The 23367-nt window shown below is 39.8% G+C and overlaps 3 protein-coding genes across 3 annotated transcripts in view; all 3 read right to left on the bottom strand.

Annotated features, from left to right (window-relative positions):
* Positions 1-23290, bottom strand: part of LOC145330846 (uncharacterized) — a 31882-nt gene extending 8592 nt beyond the window's left edge. Inside the window, exons 1-10 of the mRNA XM_080175509.1 lie at positions 23237-23290; positions 19594-19643; positions 18654-18681; positions 16644-16701; positions 7784-7856; positions 4112-4380; positions 3624-3821; positions 3066-3137; positions 1982-2750; positions 231-1794 (exon numbers count right to left, since the gene is read on the bottom strand). Of these exons, the coding sequence (XP_080031635.1) occupies positions 231-1794; positions 1982-2750; positions 3066-3137; positions 3624-3821; positions 4112-4380; positions 7784-7856; positions 16644-16701; positions 18654-18681; positions 19594-19643; positions 23237-23290 (3135 nt within the window). The remainder of the gene's footprint in view (positions 1-230; positions 1795-1981; positions 2751-3065; positions 3138-3623; positions 3822-4111; positions 4381-7783; positions 7857-16643; positions 16702-18653; positions 18682-19593; positions 19644-23236) is intronic.
* The window catches only part of LOC145330225 (ankyrin repeat domain-containing protein 13C), a 526153-nt gene that overhangs the window by 99869 nt on the left and 402917 nt on the right, over positions 1-23367 (bottom strand). The gene's annotated exons all lie outside the window — the stretch shown is intronic.
* MED1 (Mediator complex subunit 1) overlaps positions 1-23367 on the bottom strand; it is a 509044-nt gene that overhangs the window by 82759 nt on the left and 402918 nt on the right. The window lies entirely within an intron of this gene.

Below are 23367 nucleotides of genomic sequence, written 5' to 3' on the forward strand. Positions count from 1 at the left end.
ATTATGTTCACAAGAATTACAGCTTCAAATTATAGTATCACACAGAAAATATTTTTACCCTATCCTCAAAAAGACAAAAAAGTAAATATGTGCAATAGATAAAGAAAAAGAGTATTCATAGGTATAGAGTTGTTGCAAACTTAAAATCAAAGTAAAAAGTAATAATATTCTTGTGGTTAAGTATAATTAATAAATCATGAAAAAAAAAACAATCTTATGGGGTAATTTACCTGTGCTGGGTTCACGGTAGGTTTGGGGGAAGGTCTAGGCACCAAAACAGCATTCCTTGATTCTACTGGGAAATCAGTAGTAGCAACATCTGTACCTGCAGTAGTAGGTTCTTCATGCTTTGTGGTTGTTTCCAGTTCAACTGTGGTGTCTGCTTGTGAGTGAGCCTTAGTTGTACTCTCTAGTTCAGTCACTTTAGTAGCAGCTTGTGTGACACCTTCTCTTGCTTGAGGAACTACTACTGTTGTAGCTGTAGTAGTAGGTTCTTCTTGCTTTGTGGTTGTTTCTAGTGCAACTATGATGTCTGCTTGTGAGTGAGCCTTAGTTGTACTCTCTAGTTCAGTCACTTTAGTAGCAGCTTGTGTGACACCTTCTCTTGCTAGAGGAACTACTACTGTTGTAGCTGGAGTAGTAGGCTCTTCTTGCTTTGTGATTGTTTCTAGTGCAACTGTGGTGTCTGCTTGTAAGTGAGCCTTAGTTGTAGTCTCTAGTTCAGGCACTTTAGTAGCTGCTTGTGTAACACCTTCTCTTGCTTGAGGAACTACTACTGTTGAAGGAATTACAGTTGACACCTGCAATAACTCTTCATTTTTATGCTCAGTATTCTCGTCAACAGGTATTGCAGGAATTTCTGTAGGTCCCTCTCTTCCTTGTACTTCAATATTAGGCATTTTAGTTGTTGCTTTGTCTTCATTAACTACAACAAAATTATCAGGTAAATATGAGTCAGGATATGTAGTCATTAATTCAGCCTCCGTTGCTTCTTGTTTATCAGTTACAGTATCTATTTCCTCCTGTGCTGTCTCTGTTGTTGTTTTTTCAGATGTTGTAGAAGTAATTTCTGTTACAGCAGCCATTGTTGTTCCAACATTCTCATTCTGTACTTCTCTTGCAAAACCAACCGTATCATGAGAGGAAGTTAATGTAAGATCTGTAAATATAGGATGCTTATCCCCTACAGATATTGTTTCAATTGTAAATGTTGACTCAAATATTTCACCTTTTGTTGGTTGTTTTGGTTTATTTTTGGCACTTAGATCTTTTTTAACACTAATCCTTGCTAATTCATCTAATGTTATTTCTTCAATTTCAGTAGTATGTTCGGTAGTCGTTGCATCTACAATAGCGCTAGCTTCATCTAAATTTTCCTCATCATTAGTTCTAGCATATTCATTAACAATTTTATTTGTAGTTGTTGGTTCAATTGTTGTAGTGATAGTATCATTGGACGAATCTTCTTCATTTGTTCTAGGTTGTTCAGCAGCAGAAGTAGTAGTTGAGGTAGTTGTTGTTGTAGTAGTAGTAGTAGTAGTAGTAATAGTAGTAGAAGTAGTAGTAGTAGTAGTAGAAGTAGTAGTAGTAGTAGTAGTAGTAGTAGTAGTAGTAGTAGTAGTAGTAGTAGTAGTAGTAGTAGTAGTAGTAGTAGTAGTAGTAGTAGTAGTAGTAGTAATAGGAGTAGTTGTTGTTGTTGTTGATGAACCTGTTACTTTAAGTTGTCCTTGAGTCACAAGATCAAACAAGGATGGAGGACTTGTAGCTTTCAGCATCTCTTCAATGGGAGGGTAACTAAAATAGTTTAATAAAGAATCCAATTACAATAATAAGTAGTTTATGATTAATAATTAAATAATAAGTTAGATTAAAAAAGAGATCCTTTGAATTCCGTGGATAATTTACCATTTGATTTTGAAATAACTTAAGAGCATATACTTTAAATATTACAATGTTACTCAATCTAATTGAACAAGTTTACCTGAACAAAGATGGTCTAACTCTTTCTTTATATTCAACTGTTGAAGATGCCTCTCCTGTAGAAACAGTTGTGCTGATAACAGGTGTTGTTCTAGTAGTTGTAGTGGTAGTTGTAGTGGTAGATGTAGTGGTAGTTGTAGTGGTAGTTGTAGTGGTAGTTGTAGTGGTAGTTGTTGTTGTTACAGTAGTGTCAGGTGCAACAGTTGAAGGTCCTTCTTTGCCATGCGATTGTAAGAGAACCAGATCCTGTGAATCAAACAGGGATGGCTCATAATGTGGTTTTGTATTTTCAGTGGAAGATTTAGTAGTTGTAGGTGCTTGTGTTGTGGTTGAAGCTGTTGTTGAAACTGTTGTAGTTGTAGTAGTGGATGGGAATGTTGATGATATTGTGGTGTACTTAAATATACTAGAAGGTTTCTGGATGCTGACAATATTTTCTACTGAAGCATCATCTTCAACTTTTCTGTAATACTGACCAGCAACTCGAGATGGGGGAACTTCTTGATCAATTGAAGTTGCCACATCCGGTATTCTACCTGAAATATCCTGCTTGTAAGGCCTTGGAACTCTGGCAGTTGAAGTTGTGATAAACAATTCTGGTTTTTCTGTGGGTAGTTCTTTTCTGTAAGAGTCTAATGATGAGGGTTTTGATTGTGTTGCAAATTTTCCATTGCTCACCACCTGGAAACCCTGGGAAGATGTTTGGCTAGTATGGCTGCCAGGGCTTGAGTAATGTGAAAAGCTGGTTACTGGAATATTTGTAAAGGTTCCTGCAGATTAGACCATTCTTTATTTTAATGAAAAGTTTATGCTTTTATTGGTGTCAGAGTATAATTAAAAGAAAATGGATTACATTCTTTAAGTTCTTTGAAGCTCTATGTATGCCTATTGCAGGTTTTTAGCTATTTTAAGAACTGGGAAAATTTAACTTTTGATAAAAAGGCCTAAAAAAAAATATTTGCCACTTTCCAATTATGTTTAAAAGACTAAAACTAAAATACAAATTTGTCATGATTATTTTCCCTTTTGAATCTTTTTAGGCTAGAGGTGCTATTATTAGAATTGAAAAGAATGATATATAATGCCTGTATTAGATGAACTTGGTGTATATTTACTGCTTGAGCTTCCTGTTGACTGGCTGCTTGAAGCAAATGAACCTTGATAAAAAATATAATTTTATCAAATAAGAAAAGTCTTTTATAATCAGCTTTAAATAAACCCATAAAGAATTATCAAAACACATTTAAAAACAACATTTGGCTGCCAACATAATAATTGGCAGGTATAGTAAATGAATCATTAAATATGATATCAGAAAATTCTTAGAACACAACTTTCAATTGGAGAATATATTTACTATTATATGATTAACATTTATTAGTTAAATATATATTTCTCAATTTGATTAAAATAACAAATAATATGCTAGTTTGGTTAGCTTTCATATTAACACAACCAGGGGCTGCTATTTAGCCAATTAATTCCATATGAAATTGCCGAAAATTAAATATTTTTGTTGGAGTAAAACTTGTTTTTGTGTAACTAAAAGGGAAGTGGATAAGAAGGGAGTTGAGGGGAAATATTCACATAGAATTGTTTGTCAGAACCATATTCCCTTTTCCCTGAACACAACAAACACTAACCTTTAACTGATTGATAAACCTTGCTGTTTGAGATTGTATCTTTAGCATTTTGAACAGTTGAACCAAAATTTGTTGGAGTATACTTCTTTTTCACATTTGAAAAGAATCCTGAGCTGGTGGGTGATTTAGGAGAATAACTGGAACCGCCAGAAGTATAACCTGATCCTCCAAATGAACTCGGCGAGTAGCTTGAGCTACCTAAATAAAATTGGATATAAATGATATATATTGCAAGATTAAAGATTTGTTAATTACTAAATTTTAAGTTTGTTTATTTATCATGTAATATATTCATAATCATCTCCTTTTACTGATGTGTCTTAAAAATATAATTGCATTACAGGATTTTATATTAAAATAGACAAATAATTAAACAATATTCCAAAGAAAAAATCAAGGATCAATATAAAGTTTTCTGATAAGCAGAACTAAATTAGTTTATGAGTTTGTGAGATCTTAGGATAAATACTGACAAAAGACATCATTACCTGAAAAACTTGAGCTAGAAGAGCTTGGAGCTTGGCTGCTAAATCCTTTAGACAAACTTCCAGAATAGCTGGATCCTCCAGGTGAGCTTCCAGTATAGCTGGATCCTCCAGACAAACTTCCAGAATAGCTAGAGCTTCCAGGTGAACTTCCAGAATAGCTAGAGCCTCCAGGTGAACTTCCAGAATAGCTAGAGCTTCCAGGTGAATTTCCAGTATAGCTAGACCCACTAGAGTAGCCTAAACTTGGAGAGTATCCACTACTGCCAGACCTAAAATTGTTGAATTTAGTAAACTCATGAGAAGCTTATTAAAAATACGTCTTTCTATTTTTTCAATATCTACATTTTTACAATATAGAAAGAACAAATTTTAAACTAAACTGGCCTACATATTCTATTGACGTCAGGAAATACCCTATATCCCATCTCTTTTCTTGGAGGTTTCTATCCCCCTTTGTTTTCTCTTTCCCTCTACAATGACGTCAATAAAAGATTTATATTTTTTAAAATTGCAATCTATATTCATTAATCATATAAAGCACTTTATTTTTTTTATACACCTCATAAAGACATGTTTTTACTATCTAATCTAATGGAAAATGAGAGGATCATTACATAATAGTATAAATTGCAAATTTTCAAAACAAGTTTAAAATTTTTTTATCTCTTTTTTTAATAAATGGCATAAACATTACAACAAGGAGGCCAAAGGGCACAAAATCTATTTACAAAAAACTTCAAAAGTTTGATCCTGTGTTTCTATACCCTGCAGGGTTTTATTACTCTTGCTTAACCTAACCTAACCAAAAAAGCATAAACAAATTATAATATTTCATAGGTTTGTGTGTTTTCATTTTAAGGTGATATATTTTTAAAAAAAGGAAATATATTTTTAAAACAGGTATTTTCTACATTCTACTTTGATAAATGATCCTAATTTTGATGAAATTTGGTAAATATGTGAATTTGTATGCAAATGTTATCTTACAACCTCTACTAACACAGGGATAGAGGGATGAAATATTATAAATATGTGAATTTGTATGCAAATGTTATCTTACAACCTCTACTAACACAGGGATAGAGGGATGAAATATTATAAATATGTGAATTTGTATGCAAATGTTATCTTACAACCTCTACTAACACAGGGATAGAGGGATGAAATATTATAAATATGTGAATTTGTATGCAAATGTTATCTTACAACCTCATCTAACACAGGGAAAGAGGGATGAAATTTGGTAAATATGTGAATTTGTATGCAAATATTATCTTACAACCACTTCTAACACAGGGATAGAGTGATGAAATTTGGTAAATATGTGAATTTGTATGCCAATGTTATCTTAAAACCTCTTTTAACATAGGGATATAGGGATGAAATTTGGTAAATATGTGAATTTGTATGCAAATGTTATCTTACAACCTCATCTAACACAGGGAAAGAGGGATGAAATTTGGTAAATATGTGAATTTGTATGCAAATATTATCTTACAACCACTTCTAACACAGGGATAGAGTGATGAAATTTGGTCAATATGTGAATTTGTATGCAAATGTTATCTTAAAACCTCTTTTAACATAGGGATATAGGGATGAAATTTGGTAAATATGTGAATTTGTATACAAATGTTATCTAACAACCTCTACTAACACAGGGATATAGGGATAAAATTTGGTAAATATGTGAATTTGTATGCAAATATTATCTTAAAACCTCTTTTAACACAGGGATACAGGGATGAAATTTGTGAATTTGTATGCAAATATTATCTTACAACTTCTACTAACACAGGGATAGAGGGATGAAATATTATAAATATGTGAATTTGTATGCAAATATTATCTTAAAACCTCTTTTAACACAGGGATACAGGGATGAAATTTGTGAATTTGTATGCAAATATTATCTTACAACTTCTACTAACACAGGGATAGAGGGATGAAATTTGGTAAATATGTGAATTTGTATGCAAATGTTATCTTACAATCTCTTCTAACACAGGGATACAGGGATGGGTTAATGCTAGAATAATCAGCCTAACCCCCCAAAAATTTGTAGCTTAAAAATGCTTGAGTAGGACATAATAAATGGTACATACCATTTTCAGAAATGCCATGAGTAAAGCTTTAAAAACAGACTAACAAAACAGGATCATGGAAAGAAAACGATTTAGCGGGTTTCGTCATATTTTCACAGTGGCTTTTGATAGGTTATTTTAGGTTTGGTTAGGAAAATTCTAATGATTGCCCGCCACCTCCCCCCCCCCCCCTCAGGGTTAGAGCCCTCCGCAGGGGCCAGAAATATGAAAAAAGTTACTGCGAAAATACGACAAAACCCACTCCTTCGTTTTCCTTCCATAATCCACAAATCATAATCCAGGTATGATCCCGTCAGCCCAGATTAACTTGCATTACTTCGCATGATTGGATTCAGGAATTTTTGGTGTCCAAAGCACTAATTTATATGCAAACTAGCGGTTGTAACCCCATCATCTAAGGGCTCTATATTCGAAGGTATAGGGAAGGGAAGAAAAAGACGAAATTATAGCAATAATATAATGTTACAATGATCGTCCATTTCATGTATGCTGATTTTTAACTTTTTTGAAAACATTTTTTGTATGATATACATAATTATCCTATTTATCTGATTTTTGCAATAAATATTCCTAGGACAACAATGTACAGTATTATAAGCGAAGCATCTCAATAAACAAATGTTAAAAAATGATTTTAGAGCTTCAACTTTTTAAATGTTGTAATATTTGTTTATCATAATTATAATATTATAATAACTAATGTAACGGAATTAAATGCACTCTACACAATACACCAGAGAATATTTTCCCGTGGGTTAAGATAACAACAAACATATGTCATTAATTTATAGTCTAAGAAATTTAATCATTTGAATTTTTTAAAATTCTAATGCGTTTTCCTGTAAAAGATGAAAAATAGATAATTACTTGGATCTTACACCAGATTATCATGTAGCGGGCTAAAACAATAATCCCCCATACCCTTTTAATCCCTTTTACCCTCCCCTCCTACTGGATGAACGAACTGACCAATAAATGACGGGGGAAATAGCAAATTTTTTCCCTGTCATAATATCCACGCATATTCAACACCAATTCATCAATGTAAAAGATAGATATCGTTTGATCTGAACGTTTTTTAATAAGTTTGCATAGCTTTGTAAATAAATGTCTATCATTTTTGAGATTTTTGAGTATGCATTAGTGCCGGTTTCAATCCAAAACAAATTAGAACCTATACTGTATAGTGAAATAAACTTATCATAATAAAAACTATTATTCAATTTTAAAAAAAGAATCACGAAACCTTTTTAAAGGGCTATTTGTTCAATTGTAAGCAATATAGAAAACCTCTGAGATGGTACTAAAATATATATAAAATATACGTGGATATTATGACAAGGGAAAAATTTCATTAATTTAGCCTGCTAATTCATTAATTGGTCTGTTCGTGCATACAGTAGGAGAGTAGGGGATGGGGTTGGAGGTGGTAATAGATATTTTAGCCCACTGAGAGTTTCAATTTATTAGAGAACATGAAAATTTGGTGTAAGATCCAGGTAATATTATATCCATTAATGTAAGAAATATATTTAGAACACCTGAAATTATGTTAAGGAATACTTACAAAGAGGTGAAGGAAGAGCTAGGATACTTGGAGGATGGATAGCTCTTATATCCTGACGAAAATCCGCTACCACCTAAAAAAAAAGTTTTATTCATTGGTTTTAGAGAAAATGTTTTGTAAGTAGTCAAAAAATGTTAATGAATATAAGATATACGTGAATATATTGTCAGGAGAAAATTAGTTGTTAATTTAGCTTTCTGAACTTATTTATTGGTCAGTTCGTTCATCCAGTCAAAGGGGAGATGATGGGGTATAGAGCGTTGATAGGGTCTTCGTTATTTTAGCCAGCTGCGAGCATCACTTTATCAGAGTACTTGAAAATATGGTGAAAAAACCGAGTAATATTTTAACCATTTTGTTAAAAGATACTTCTATGTTATGTTCCTATTTGTAGCGAAGTTACTTTATAACTTATTCATTTTGTCTGTCTGACAGTCCGTCAATCAAAAGTTATTAGGGAAATGTAATATTCTTAGTTGTTATTTAAGTTAGTCCTCCGATTTTGTTGGTTAGGACACACCGTATACATCTTCTTCCATCGATGCTACAGAAGATGATTAAGGTCCCTCAGATTATGACGTCATACGATAAATAGCCAATGAGAGGCCAGTATACACTGTAATTGACCAATGGTAAAATTTATGCTGGCCTCAACTTGGTTATTCTATCGAATGACGTCATTATCTGTGGAGGAACTTTAATCATCTTCGATGCAACATAATATTTATATTTATGTTAAGGTTTCGTGATTTTCTATTGCTTGACAATCATATAATTTCTCATTTTCTTCTTCTTTCTTAAGACAGCTAAACATCTACTTTAAACTCACTTTAGTCAGTCCATGTATTTTTTGGGCTTTGCAACTCTTGGATGTTGTCATCCTCGTTTGATTTTGTAATAGTTAAAAAATAGTAGAATTATCAATATGTTATTGCTTTGATGTTGCACCAGATTTTCATGTACTCTGATAAAGTGATTGATTGATTGATTAGCCATAGTCTCTTAGGGTTTGGACCTAAGTAGTCATGGAGTAGGCTGAGACACTTTTGTATAGCCACTAGGGCTATCAAGCTCCACGTTCAAGCACATTATGACTTGACCCGCTATCTCATGAGAGCTACTCATTATTACCTCACCCTCGCCGAGTATGGCAGGTGTCCCAAATTAAGTCACCGTAATGAATGACGCTCTCCGCAGAGGAGCTTGGGATAAGGGTAGTACTGATATTATGTACGTGACTATTAAGTATCCAAACTTACTCAATTATCCCCTTCTTACACAACCAGGGGAAGTTGCGTGAATGTATTCAACCGAGAAATTCGAGTTGCCACATAGGGACTAGTCTGGTAAGCCGAGCGTACTCGGCCCACGGGGTAACGAGTTCGGATTCAACGGGCCCTAGCCTTTAAGTATTCTACCAAACAAACAAGCAGGATTCAATCATACAGAATTATATATTTAAACTGAATAATATTTACAAGTTATGTTTACTATATATATACAACAAAAATATAACAAGGGTTAGGTTTGAAGGGGGTGTGGGGCGCTAGGGCTTAGCGCCCGACGGTAGACAGGCTGTGGGGGCAGCGGTGGTAAAAGGGGAGGCAGTGCCTCCCGATTATATAAGCGCATGATGGACTCGTGATAGTTGCATGTTCAAGTCCCCTCCCCACATTTAGGCAGGCTAGTTTGACCGCCGGGTGCGGGGTTAACAGCGGTCATGAGATGGATAGTGATATAATAGGATTAGTGCTGGGGGTTTGTTATCATAAGTCACAGCGAAGCAACTCTGTAATGGGCCTGTCCGTATGGGTGTCGTATTACCACAACCTCCCCTTCAAGGGTTGCGTGGCTCCTGAGCCACCAGGCCTTGAACCTGGGGATACGACAGCCGGCTCATGCGCCGGACAGGCAGTTCTTGGGGCACAGCTCGATGGAGGACAGCTCGGGCTACACAGGCTCCCCGGGACACTCGTTGCTCGGTCTGACTGTGGTTGGTGATCAGCATTGTCAGCTCCTGGTTGGCTTCTAGGCGTGGGTTGGCCACGGCCAGGCCTCGCCGCTGGAAATTTTGCCTCGTCTGCAGGATCAGTTCTGTCGCGGCTGGTAGCTGGACACGGAGGCCTAGGCAGACTCTGGTGGTTCCTAAGGGTGGAATGGTGATGGCAAAGGGCGCATAGAATTCCATGGGGGCGCCTGCTTGATTCAGGTTGCTTGGCCTCCTAGCTCCGACCCGGATGGGGATGGCTGTCATCAGCAGGGGGCACATGGCTTCTTCTTCTTCTTCTTCTGGGGCGGCTTCTTCCATCGCAGTGGCTGGCTCTTCTCCTACAGGCTCGCTGCTGGCTGGCAGGTTCTCCATGTCTGAGTCAGGGTTCCAGATGGCATCTCTGAGTGGCTCTGGAGCGGGCGGCGGCGGCGGCGGTTCGTTGGGCTGCTCCTGCAGGTTTTCCTCCACTGGGTCACGATCTTGGCCGCTAGGCTGTGGGGCGGCTGCGGCTGGCTGGTGCACTGGGAACTCTCCTGGGTTGCTAGCTGCGGGCGCCGCCGCTCCAACTGGCAGCTCGGTGGCATCCTCGTCGCCGTCCACGTCAACTTGGATGTCGTCTGGGATCTGGTGGGCAGTCACATCTCCAGTGTATTTGCGCAGTCGGCCTACATGCGCGGTAACTTCTGAGATTCTGGCTACTGGAGAGGCAGGTTTAATGACATAATGGACTTCTGTAGCTTTCCTCACTACTTTCCAGGGGCCAGTCCATCTCTTGGTAATCTTGGCTGCCTTTCCTGGCACCAGGCGAGGGGCCAGGTACCAGACCAAGTCTCCAACCTCATACTTGGCCGTGCCTTCGTAAGCTGCCGCGCTCCTCCTGATGGCTCCCTCCTCCTTCTGCTGGATGGCATCATAAACTGCATAGTAGCGCTGCAACAGAGCTTGGACGTTGGCTGGAACTGAAGCATATTCGGTCTCTGGCAGCCGTAGCACCATGTCTACCGGCAGTTTGGCCTCTCTCCCAAAGAAGGCCAGGAACGGGGTCACACCAGTAGATCTGCAGGCCTTGGTGTTGTAGGCAAAGGCGATGGCAGGCAGGTGGGGCTCCCAGTTGTTATCGTCTCTGTCTAGGAACAGGCGCATGCCTGTGTTGAGCGTCCTATGAAACCTCTCCACTCGGTTGGACTGCGGGTTGTAGGGTGGTGGATGTGTCAGGCCAATCTCGAGCCGGGAGGCCAGTTCCTGGAATACCTGGCCGGTAAATTCCATTCCATTATCGGAATGGATCTTCAGGGGGCATCCGAACGTGGCCAGGTGGCGGTGCAACAGGGCTTCAGCCACCGTGAGGGTGCGCTTGTTGGGGATGGCGTAGAGGCTGACAAACCGGCTAAATCCATCTTGGCAGGTGAGGATGTAGCGGTTCCCAGCTGGGGTCTCTGGCAGTGGCCCCACCAGGTCGATGAATAGGACTTGCTGTGGATACCCCTGGCGGGAGGGCACGTGGATCCCCTGCTTCAGCCTCTCCTTGGTAACTTTCTGGACACACTCAGGGCAGGTTTGTACCATCAGGCGGACGTCACGGGCCAGGTTGGGCCACCAGAAGTGCATGGCAACGCGGGCGATAGTTGCGTCCATCCCAAAGTGCCCAGCCATGGGGGTCCCATGGGCTAGAAAGAACGCGTCCTTCTGGAGGGCCGAGGGCAGCAGGTATCTTGTCCTCTCCCCTGTCAGAGTCTGGTCAGTGGTGGTGAGGCAGCCATGCTCGTCAAGCCCCAGGGCTGAGAAGCGGCTGGCGTACTGCTGCTCGTCTCGTTCCTTGCCACGCAGCTCAGCCTTGGTTGGGGCCTTGCCATCAGCCACCCATTGGCGGACACGGAGCAGGAGGGGGTCCTGTGTCTGGGCTTCCAATACTCTAGCTGAATCCAGTCGGGCGGCAGGAGGCCGGCTAGCTGCGGCCTCCCCTGGCTGGCCCAGGTTGTGGATATACTCAGCCTGCTCTGCTAATTCTTCGGCGCTAGCCGTTGGCATGTTGGCATCTTCCCGGCGGCTGAGGGCGTCGGCGTTGGTGTTCTGAGTGCCAGGCCTGTGGCAGACGGTAAAATCCAAGGCCGCTAGCTCCTCCTGCCAGCGGGCCACCATCCCTGTGGATGTGTTCAGTGATTTCATCTGTAGCAGGGCAGAGGAATCAGTGTTGATTTGGAAGCTGCGGTAGGACAAGATGCCGTGGAATTTTCGGATCCCATAGATAATGGCGGCCATCTCTCCCTTCCAGGACGGGTAGCGCGTTTCAGGGTCGGTTGTCTTGCGCCCCACGGCGGCAATCAGCCTCTCCTTGCCCTCCTGGCATTGACTCAGTATGGCAGAGATGGCGCGGCTGCTGAAATCTGTGGTGAGCTGGAACACTGCTGGTAAATCAAACCTGGGCGGCGCTCGGATGGGGGCCTGGCGGAACTTGTCCTTGAGTTGCAGCAGCTGGGCTTCCATCTCAGGCGTCCAGGTTAGGGCCTTGGCCGTCTTCTGCCGATTCATCTCGTAGGTGAGGTCTGCATACTCTGGGATGAACAGGCGGTAGTATCCAAAGAAGCCCAGCAACGCCAGCAAATCCTTGGGGGTGCTAGGGGCTGGCCAGTCCAAGATGCGGTCAATATAGTCCTCTTGCATGGCTATCCCCTCACGGCTGAGGGTGTGACCCAGATAATCCACCTTGGACCGGAACAACTTGGTCTTGGCTGGCTTGAGGCGGATCCCTCCCCTGCGGTGGGCTTCCAAGACCTCTCGGAGCCTGGCCAGGTGGGCCCAGGTATCCTGATGGAAGGTCAGGACGTCGTCAAGGTATGACTGGAGGTTGGCTGTGCCTAGTGGGTTTAGGACCCCTGCAATAAACCTGGAATAGACAGACGGTGCCGTAGCCAGGCCAAAGGGCATCCTTTTCCATTGATACAAGCCCCTGGGGGTGGTGAAGGCGGTGCAGGGCCGGCTATCCTCAGACACACGGATGGTGTAGTAGGCGGCCACCGCGTCTAGAGCACTGTAGACACGGTGCCCGCCAGCTCGTTCCACCAATTGCTGGATCCTAGGCAGGGGGTAGCTGTCCAGCTCCAGACATTTGTTGAGGGCCCTGTAGTCGACGGCCCAGCGGGTGCTCCCGTCCTTCTTCTTGATGGGCACCAGGGGGCTGCTCCAGGCGGAGTCCGACGGCTCTATAACTCCTTCCTGCAGCCAGGTGTCCAGTTGTTTCTCCAGTTCAGCCTCTTGCCGCGGGTTCAGATCCCTGAATCTCTGGCGGATCGGCTGGGTCCCTGGTTTGAGGCGCAGCTGCAATTCAACCACATCTGTGCAGCCGGGGGTAGAATTGGAGAAGACGTCCCTGTACTCTGACAACGTAGTCCAGACCTCCTTCTTGAGCAAGGGGTCCTTGCGTAGGAACTCATTGTCTTCCATCTCCAGGGCCTCCCACAACTCTTGCATGCCTATAGGCTCAGCAGGTTCTTGGAACGAGTGGAGACGCGGGGGAGGCGTATCAGAGACCTCCAAAATGTCAGGTTTGACCAGCTCCCCTGCCACTGGGAGGCCAGCATCCAGCAAGAGGGGCACCTCCCCCTCATTGACCACCAGTACTCTGAATACAGTGGCAGAGCCAGGCCTGTGGGCATACAGGCCCTCTGGAATGACAAGGTCCTCCCCAAACCTCTGTTCTGGGGCAGCTAGTTGAATGGCATCCTTGGTGCGATGGCCCACTAGCTCAACAGGGACCGCCATAACCCCGCGGCCAGGCAGGACCACCCGCTTGGCTGTGCGGAGCTGGGGTGGTTGACCGTCAGTTGGAGTGACAGCGCTTAGCCTATACGTGGCTGGTGAGGGGTCAGCCTTGGCTCCGGGACCCACCGGCCGCGACTTGACGGGCTCGGCTTCTGGAGAGGCTGATGTGTCGGAGCCAGGCGTGGCTCCGGGGGCGTCCGGCCACGATTTGACGGGCTCGGCGCTGGGAGAGGCCAAAGTGCTGGGTCCAGCTTTGGCTCCGTGGGCGTCCGGCCGCGACTTGACGGGCACGGCGCCGGGAGAGGCTGGGGCCTGAGAGCTGAGTGTGGCTCCGGGTACATCAGACCGCGACTTGACGGGTCTGGACTCGGGCTTGGCTGGTGGACTGGCTGGAGGTCCCAGGTAGAGGGGGCCAGGTGGACACGGCTGGCCGTTAATAAAAGTGTCGGAGGAGAAGATGGGTTCTGGAGGGCTGGCAATCTCAGGAAACGTTGTTGGCAGGCTCTCCCTTGGCACCTTGGGCACTGGGGGCAACCCCATGGCTAGCAGGTTAGCTCCCTTGTGTGCGTTGAGCTCAGCGTCCACCCAGTGTGTGCCTTTCTCAACCACACGCGGCTGCTCAGGCAGGGGGCCTGGCAGAGGCCCCTCATAGCTTAGCTCTCTCTCGGCTGTCTCCCGGTCAATGGGGACGCCACGGAGTGGGATAAACTCCCCACGCGCCCACAAGCAAGGTGGTTGCATGTCGAAACAGAGCCTAGTTCCGAACTCCTTGAGAAAATACCCTCCTAGGTTCAGAGGGTGTGAGAGATTTCGGACCACAGACACGTGGTATAGATGGAGTATAAGAGTGTGTGAAACTGCCATATATAACTCTTTTAATTTTCCAATTACCTGGAGGGGCTGGCCGTCCTCATTAGCAGTCAGGATCTGGGTGTTGTCCGGAATCAACATGCGTTGCACGCCCATCGCGTGCATGAGGTGCTCAGAAATTACAGCAGACCCTGGTACACGGTTGCCAGAGTCAATCATGGCATCAACCTGTACATGCTGGGCAGGGTCAGGAGTAGGAAACCTCACCCTGATATGGCAGGGGAAGTGGAGGTCCTGCCCTTGAGACAAGGGGGCCTCTCGTTCGGCTGGGGTTGGCAGAAACTTTGGTGGTGGCCGCACCGCAGCTATGGTGGTATCGCTTACCATGGTGGCTTAGACTGTAGCTTCGAATCACTAGAGCTTATTAATTATCACTTGGTCAACAATTTTATATTTATTTTTATCACTTGGTTGACATTTTATACACAATGATGTGTTGTTATCACTAGGAGCTCTAGGTGCGATTCTGGAAGCACTGGCAGCAGGGAATGTCCGTCCTGCAAGGTTCAGAGGGGTGACGGCGGTAGGGAATGACCCGTCCTACAGCGCCGCTGGTTCGAATCCCGACAAATGGCGGCAGGGAATGGCCCGTCCTGCAGCGCCTCGGGTTCGAATCCTGGGAGGCAGCGGCAGGGAATGTCCCGTCCTGCCGTGCCTGTGGCTCAAAATCTGCTATCCGTCGCAGTGGTAGGGCTTACTTGTGTGCTGAAGCTTCGCAGCCACACATTGCCTTCTTAGGGAGACCAGCACACAGCTGTCTGTCTCGTAGGTTTGGCCTGGGTGTCCTGGGGCTTGTCCCAGCTACACTTGCCAATTTAGACTCAGTTTTGTAGCCGTCTGAGCTAAATTATCCGATTGCCGTGGCTGCGCACCTAGCGCTACTCCTACACGACACGGAAAAAGCGTCTTAACTGGCGCTTTTAGCAGGCTAAATCTGCTTGCCGTAGGCCAGAGGCCCACGTATTGCGTTCAAAATGATGGAAATTCGACCTAAAAAGGCCGTCTCACGGGTCAGTTGGCGGCTGATTGTCCCCTTACTTGCCAAAGGGTCCAATCAGAGGTAGAATAGGCTAGTTTCTGTAAGGCTCGATTGAAACACGCTGACACCAAGTTCTGGTAAGCCGAGCGTACTCGGCCCACGGGGTAACGAGTTCGGATTCAACGGGCCCTAGCCTTTAAGTATTCTACCAAACAAACAAGCAGGATTCAATCATACAGAATTATATATTTAAACTGAATAATATTTACAAGTTATGTTTACTATATATATACAACAAAAATATAACAAGGGTTAGGTTTGAAGGGGGTGTGGGGCGCTAGGGCTTAGCGCCCGACGGTAGACAGGCTGTGGGGGCAGCGGTGGTAAAAGGGGAGGCAGTGCCTCCCGATTATATAAGCGCATGGTGGACTCGTGATAGTTGCATGTTCAAGTCCCCTCCCCACATTTAGGCAGGCTAGTTTGACCGCCGGGTGCGGGGTTAACAGCGGTCATGAGATGGATAGTGATATAATAGGATTAGTGCTGGGGGTTTGTTATCATAAGTCACAGCGAAGCAACTCTGTAATGGGCCTGTCCGTATGGGTGTCGTATTACCACACTAGAACTCGAACTCTCATCACCGTAACTCAGTGCGTTACCACTGAGCTACGACGCCCCTTTCTTATAAAGTGATGCTCGCAGATGGCTAAAATAATCCACCTGTTTTACTCCATCATCTACCCTCATACTGGATGAATAAACTGACCAATTAACAAGGTACGAATTAGCGACAAAAATTAACGACAAATTACCCTTGTCAATTTATCCACGTATATCCTATATCCATTAGTAGAAGTTGAACAAGCCAAAAAACAAATTCTAAGTATCAGAAAAAAAACTTTACATCAAATTTTATAAGTTATGAAAAGTTTTTCAAGGGCTGGTCTTCATTGTTTGATATCTATTTTGTAACAATTTGTTCTTAGAATGTTAGCTTTAAAGCGCTACTAATTTGTCTAATATTAATTTCTCACTCAATTACAGCTGTTTATTACACTAGTCCCCAAAGTATTCTATAAACTTTTCTTAATCGTTGGCCTAAAAACTTTGGGGACTTTAATTGAACTTTGATTAGTTGGTTCATTTTGTGTGCTTTCAAACGTTTCAACCACTAAATGTAATCTACAGAAGGAGAAAACTTATGTCTCATCATTGAGGATGTACAAAAATTTATCGGCCATTGTCTTAACCCTGGTTCCTACCTGAACTAAGGTAGCTGGAAGACGTTGGGAAGGATGATGTGGAGCCACTGCTGTATACCTAAACAGTTCGTTTATAATTCACTTTGACAGTTTGCCCGTACGGAGTTTGGGAACAGATGTACAAGCTCCTTTATGACATTTGAAATACACTTTGGGGACATCAAATTACATCGGTACCCAAAGTTTTATAACAACGTTATCTTATTCTTTGGGTAATTTCATTGAATTTTCATTGGTTGGTTGAAAACAAGTGGTGTCGAAATCTTTCAATCCTTAAATATAATCTACTGAAGGGGTAATTATGTGTATCATCATCGGGTAAATATATAAATTTATCGTACAATGTACAAAGTAGGTTTAAGAGTAGCTTCGCATCTAAATTTCGCACAGAGAAAAAAATGTTTCGATGTTTTTTACCAAGAGAATATTGCTCTTTTTCTACTAATTTATCCTGACGTGGGTACGGACATACTGTGGTTGTAGAGTAGCTACGCTACTAGCCCAGAGAGAGGGGACAATAGCTGTTTATTACACTAGTCCCCAAAGTTCCATAATAACGTATTCGTATCCGTTAGCTTGACAACTTTGGAGGCGTGAATTTTGATTGGTTGGTTTATGCAGTTCAAGTGCTTAAACGTTTTGATCACTGATTTTATCTGCAGAAACGGTAATTTTGTGTATCATCATTGGGGATGTACATCAATTTATTAGCCATTGTCTTATCCCTTTTTATCCCTGATACTAACTAGAATACTTTGTTAAAGTCTGTTAACTTGTATTTACTTGGAAGTTAGACAATTAAAAACAATGATGACAACTTCCATAAAAGCAACGCTCTAAAACTAGACGGAAGGACAAACAAACAATAAATCTTGTAGAGTGTCAGAACATTAATTAAGACTAAACGAATTTGTATATAAATTTGTTGCAAAATTGTGTAAATATAGAATACAGTAAAAGAACATACTTTCATTTTTATGATTTGATTATAGAGATGCCTCGCTTATAATACTTTACCTTTTTGTCCTAATAATCTTCATTTCAAAATCTTTTTGTCAAAATGTTGTATTAAATGGACGTACGGACTTTCTGGTAACGCTTTCTAATACGTACCTACCTGTTTTAGGAATCATCTTGCAAAGTTTGAAATAGATAGGACAATCCTTACCTGCTTAAATTAACGAAAAGGGCTAACCGTTTTGGACGGACGGACGTACGGTCGGAAGAACGAACCGACCCTTATTATAAAAAAGCTTCGCTTTTACAAACATGGGAACACTTTACAAATACACAGTATCAAGAAACAAATTAGATGGAATTATATAAACAACAGAATTCGTATTTCTCAAATATACTTAAAGGCTTTGTTTAAGTAAAAAAATATGTTTGCTCTTTACCTGCATGACCCTGCCAGGTTTGCTAGCATCCTGTGCCTGCTAGGATGAAGATAGTAAAATATTCCAACTCTCTGTTAAAAAGTCACTCAGTTATAGCCCTATATATTTCACACACAGAAAATAAGATAGAAAAAACCGGAGGGATAAGGAGATCAATGACTTGGCCCCAAACAAGCGCAGCTCATGCACATGCACATGACTTTTCAGATAAAGGTCTTGCAATCAAAAGGTTGGTTGTCTGAAGGACATATAACCAAGCACAACATTAAGCAAGGTTGGGTTCATAGACACACTAAAATAAGATCTCTTAGTGTATCCCGTCCTGAAGGCTGTATGGCCTGTATGAAAACAATGTGTGAATACACATTACTGCATACTTCCTAGTTTTTTCGGAAACTGCCATTTGGGAAGAATTTTTTTTTTATAAATTAACCATATCAATAAAATTTGACTGTATATATAAATGTATGTAATATTCATTTGATTCATTTATTATTTTTTTTCTATGTATGTACACCCAAGAATAATAAATCTAATCTAATCTAATCTATTTAAGACTATCGATTGGAAACAATTGTCAATCCTGTTGTTTTGAAGTAAAAAGAAATCTTACCTTGCCACTTGAGAAACCATTTGCAGAACTGAAAACAAAATAAATCACTGGTAATGGACTAAAAGTACGGGTTTACACAATTAAATGTAAAGCTTTTTTATTTTAAAACATATTTTGGTGGTTTCCCTAAAAGTGCATATTGGAGCACAAACTAATATCCTTATTTGAAATAAATTTTAAAAAAAGGGTGGGGGGATAGTTTTTCATATGTTATATTTTGGGTACAGGGTAGCCATGAAGGGTTAGAGCACCGCAGGAATTAAAAGAATACTACTTACATTATCTTTTCAATTAACTTGATTATCTCTACAAAGTCTTTTCAATTGTTAAATACCTGACATTAATTTTTTTTTTTATTGTGGACTAAGCATAAAAGTGTAAGTTTACTAGTTTGAAAAGATGCCTAGTTTTAAAATTGTCAAAAATTTACAAAAAAAAATTTACTTGTTGTCAAAATGGCTACCCCCCACCCTCCTTGACATTTGACAATGAATATAGGATATATATGGATTTGAAAGAGAAGATTTGTCCTCTGTTTAGGTTGCTTATATGTAACTCATTTATTGGTAAGTTGGTTTAACCAGTAGGACAGAGGGGATGGACTAAAGAGGATGGATTGGGAGAAACGTTATTCTAGCCATTAGTGTAAAACACTAGAGAGAGAAAAGGTTAAATAGCTGTATTTCCCTATAACAATGTCCTTGTGCCGACTATCAATTGGGAACACAGCCAAGTAGCAGAAAACAATTTGCTCGCAGACGAAAAATGTTATTGAAAAGGGGGGGGGGGGGTAGTTTTCTGTATATACATATATACTATAGATCTGTTTTCTAGCTAGATAGGGGTATCACTTTATTGGAGTACATGAAAATCTGGTGCAACATCGTAATTATATAATGATTCCTTACTTATTATATGGGAAATATATAAATTTTGTTACCTATATGATGAAGGTGAATAACTTGATGAATAACCAAACTGTTTGCCCTCCTAAATATTAAAAATAAGAAGTGAGCTTAAATAACCAGACATACTGATCTTAAAGATAAAAAATCTTATCTGAAAAAATATATATCTAGTAAAAATAAATTAAATATACAAAAAAAACTTCTTATATAACTTTAAGCTTTGGGAATAAATAAATTGATTGATACGATTGTTTATTATTTCCTAGTTATGTAAGAGTTATTTATAGCATCGTATTATATACAGCTTTCCGCGGGTATTGAAAAAAAAATTATACATACTTACATTTGTAGGACCTGATTATAAAGATTCTTCATGATTAAAATGGACGTTGGGACTTGGAGTAACGATTACAGAGTTTCTACGCTTTCTAAATCGTACATAACTACCACAAAAATCTGGTACACCGACAAACGTCCTAATACGACAAACGTCCTAATGCGACAAACGTCCTAAACGACAAACCTCCTAAACGACAAACGTCCTACCGCGACAAACGTCCTACTGCGACATCTCTTAAGTAAAACGTCCTAAAAATTTTCAAAAATTATGAAATAAAAAAAATCTTCCAAATTTAAGGACAAAATCTTCTAATTGTAAGAATACTTATCAATATAAAATTCAAAATGGCGATAATTAACACAGGAAAATAATCTTTAACTGAAATTTATTTTTTGAATAACTTTAACCATAGGCTAAATTTTAAAAATCTGTCCGACAGTTTTCCCAAAGTCTGTGTTGGCTATCAAATGGTATGGTTTCGAACCCGATACATCCTTGCATTACAAAATTCGACCTTTAAATTTTTAGGACGTTTTACTTAAGAGATGTCGCAGTAGGACGTTTGTCGCTTAGGACGTTTGTCGCGTAGGACGTTTGTCGTAGTAGGACGTTTGTCGCGGTAGGACGTTTGTCGGTGTACCCAAAAATCTCCATGCAAAGTTTGAGATCTATAGGACAATTATAACATGTCTAAATTAACGATGTCTAACCATTACGAATGGACGGACCTATCCTAATTATAGAAAAGATTTGCTAGTAATAATATTTCTGTATTTATTTATTTATTAATGCTGAATAAAACATTGTTCTATCAATTGATGAAAAAAGTTAGGATTTGCTGTCAAATTATGTATACATTTTTAATATCCTTTATACATCTTTTATTATTCTATACATACATTCTTTATTTATCTTATATATTTGATTTTTTAGAATGATTTATTATTTATTTAGAAAAAAAATTAAACTTATAAAAATTGAAGCATAAAAGTATAATAATTTTCAGAAAATAAAAATCTACGGAGAGGAATATTTTTTTTTTGGGTGGGCTTGCCGGTCAGTTAATAGTCAGGGATCTAAAGGGATGAGACAATGGCCGATAAATTGAAGTACATCTGAAATTATTAGAATTAGTGGTTAAGATGTTTGGACACTCAACTTGTTAAACCAACAAATTAAAATTCAATAATAGTCCCAAAAGTTGTAACTAACGAAAAGGTTATAAAATTTTGGGGACTAGGGTGATAAACAGGCCAGTGTCCCATCCCTCCTTGTGTAATTGCTCACCAAGTTAAAGGGACGTAACATTTTCACTCTTGGGTTAATAATACTTACAATTGTGACAAGAGGGGGGGGGGGGGGGGGAGATAAGGATTACCATTTTTAACATTTTTAGAGGATTTTTGTTTGAAATTAATTTATTTGTTTAACCGACTGACCGAAAACAAACAAATACTGTATATACTACATATACTTTAGTATATAATATATATAGTGTATTTGAAATAAATTTGTTTGTGGCAGTATTCCTAAAAGTGTCTTGTCGAGCAGTTAAGCCCCTTCTGGCTTATTTTACAAAACAAAATTAGGTTCGGTTATATTGGATACTGGATAGTCCCACTGGGTTTGGGTTATAGCCCCCAGAAATAAATTTTTAAAAAGGAGGGGGGAGGTGAATTTCTAGTGCTCAATAGACACTTTACTGGAAAGCTCAAACATTTTAAAGTTGTAAGATCCATTAAACTGACAAAATAATTTCAAAACTTTTCATGATCAAGATAATATTATGTTCATCATTTCAGCCAAAATAATAAGTTTAAATTCATCTTAATGTAAAACAACTTAATCTCAGAAATTAAAGGGATAAGAGCTGATAAATTCAGAGCTGGATCTTTAAATCATTTTAGTGATGAGCTAGATCAGGGTGAGCCAACTTTCCACCAATGAGAATTTTATGAAATGCCGCGCTGTGATTGGCTGAGATTCGGCTCACCCCGATCTGGCGCACCACTAAAATGATTTAAAGATCCAGCTCAGGTTATTCACCAATGATATTACACCAAATTACCCCTTTGTAGAATACAATTAGTATATGAATGTTTGAACACTTAACGTAATGAACCAACCAATCAAAATTAATTTCTTAAAGTTGATAAGTCAACAAATAAGAAAACCTTATTATAAAACTTTGGGGACTAGTGTAATAAACAGACCAATGTCCCCTTCCTTCCTGATTTAAACTTTATTATATTATCTCGGTATTGTTTATCAAATTGTTTGGATAGTCACTTTTATTTTAAATTCAATTGTCTAAAGTATCAAACTTTCTAAATGTATGCTTAATTTTCTAACACCATTGCAAAATACTAGATCAAAATGTCTTAGAGTAGAGAAGCCAAATTATAAAATCTATGAAACTTTCCCTTCAGTAAAAATCCCGAAAATTTGGAATAGTTGGGCAGGTGAGCTAAGATCATTAAATTCATCCAAAGCTGTTAAAAATTATGTAAAAAATAAGTGTATATCAAAGTACAAAACATTTCAATGCAGGGAGAGAAAGTGTTATCCCTGTGGAAAAACCTAAATATAATTTAAATATCGCAACCAGTTAGCTACTTTAATGCCATACCCTGTAAATAGCTAGTATTAATTTATATTATTTGTGAAACTTGTACCTAAATATATAAAAAAACATTAAATGAAAATTGGGCCGAAGGACAGTCAAGATTGACTTTAAAGGCCCTGTAGTACAGTTACCCTAATTATGTCAATGTAAATAAATACATATATCTATAAAAATTGATGTAATTTAAAATGTATTAAATTATTTGTAAAATTAATATGTAATTTACTGCTAATAAATCATATCATATCATATCATCATTTAATTTAAAGTATTTTAAAACAAGCATTTTTTCATATTTACAAAAACCACACTAGCTTCTTGGCGCACTTGAGGAGGGGAGAGTTGAATTTGATTACCAAATTTTAAATTTTAGATTTGTAAAGAGAATTAGTAAAAAAATCTTCTAGAGGAGATTTGTTTTAAATTTTTATAAAAAAAACCATTTTTATTCAGGGGGTAATTTTCTTTTTAGAGGCAATTTCTCTTGGGAGGTTGGTGATACCCTCTCTCCAAATAGCTATAAACCTTCCCAGGACCCATTATAAGCTACCATGTAAAGGAGAAATATATCAGTTCAGCGGTTAGCGAGATTCTATGGTACAGACAGAAAAACCAACATCCTGTTACTTTATTATAAGGTTTAAAAAATTATTGCTGCGTTAAATATGAAAATAATTGTCTTTGTGTTTAAAAAAAATTTTTGGTTTACCTTATCTAATCTGTCATAGTAGTTTACATCTCCTACAATTTCATATTTTGTCATTATGTATATTTGCAGGGATCTACAGAGATAAGATAATGGCCGATAAATTGATGTATATCCCCAATGATGATACACAA

The sequence above is a fragment of the Acartia tonsa genome, chromosome 10 (genome assembly GCF_053477335.1).
Source record: "Acartia tonsa isolate MP-2025a chromosome 10, ASM5347733v1, whole genome shotgun sequence".
NCBI classification, from domain to species: domain Eukaryota; kingdom Metazoa; phylum Arthropoda; class Copepoda; order Calanoida; family Acartiidae; genus Acartia; species Acartia tonsa.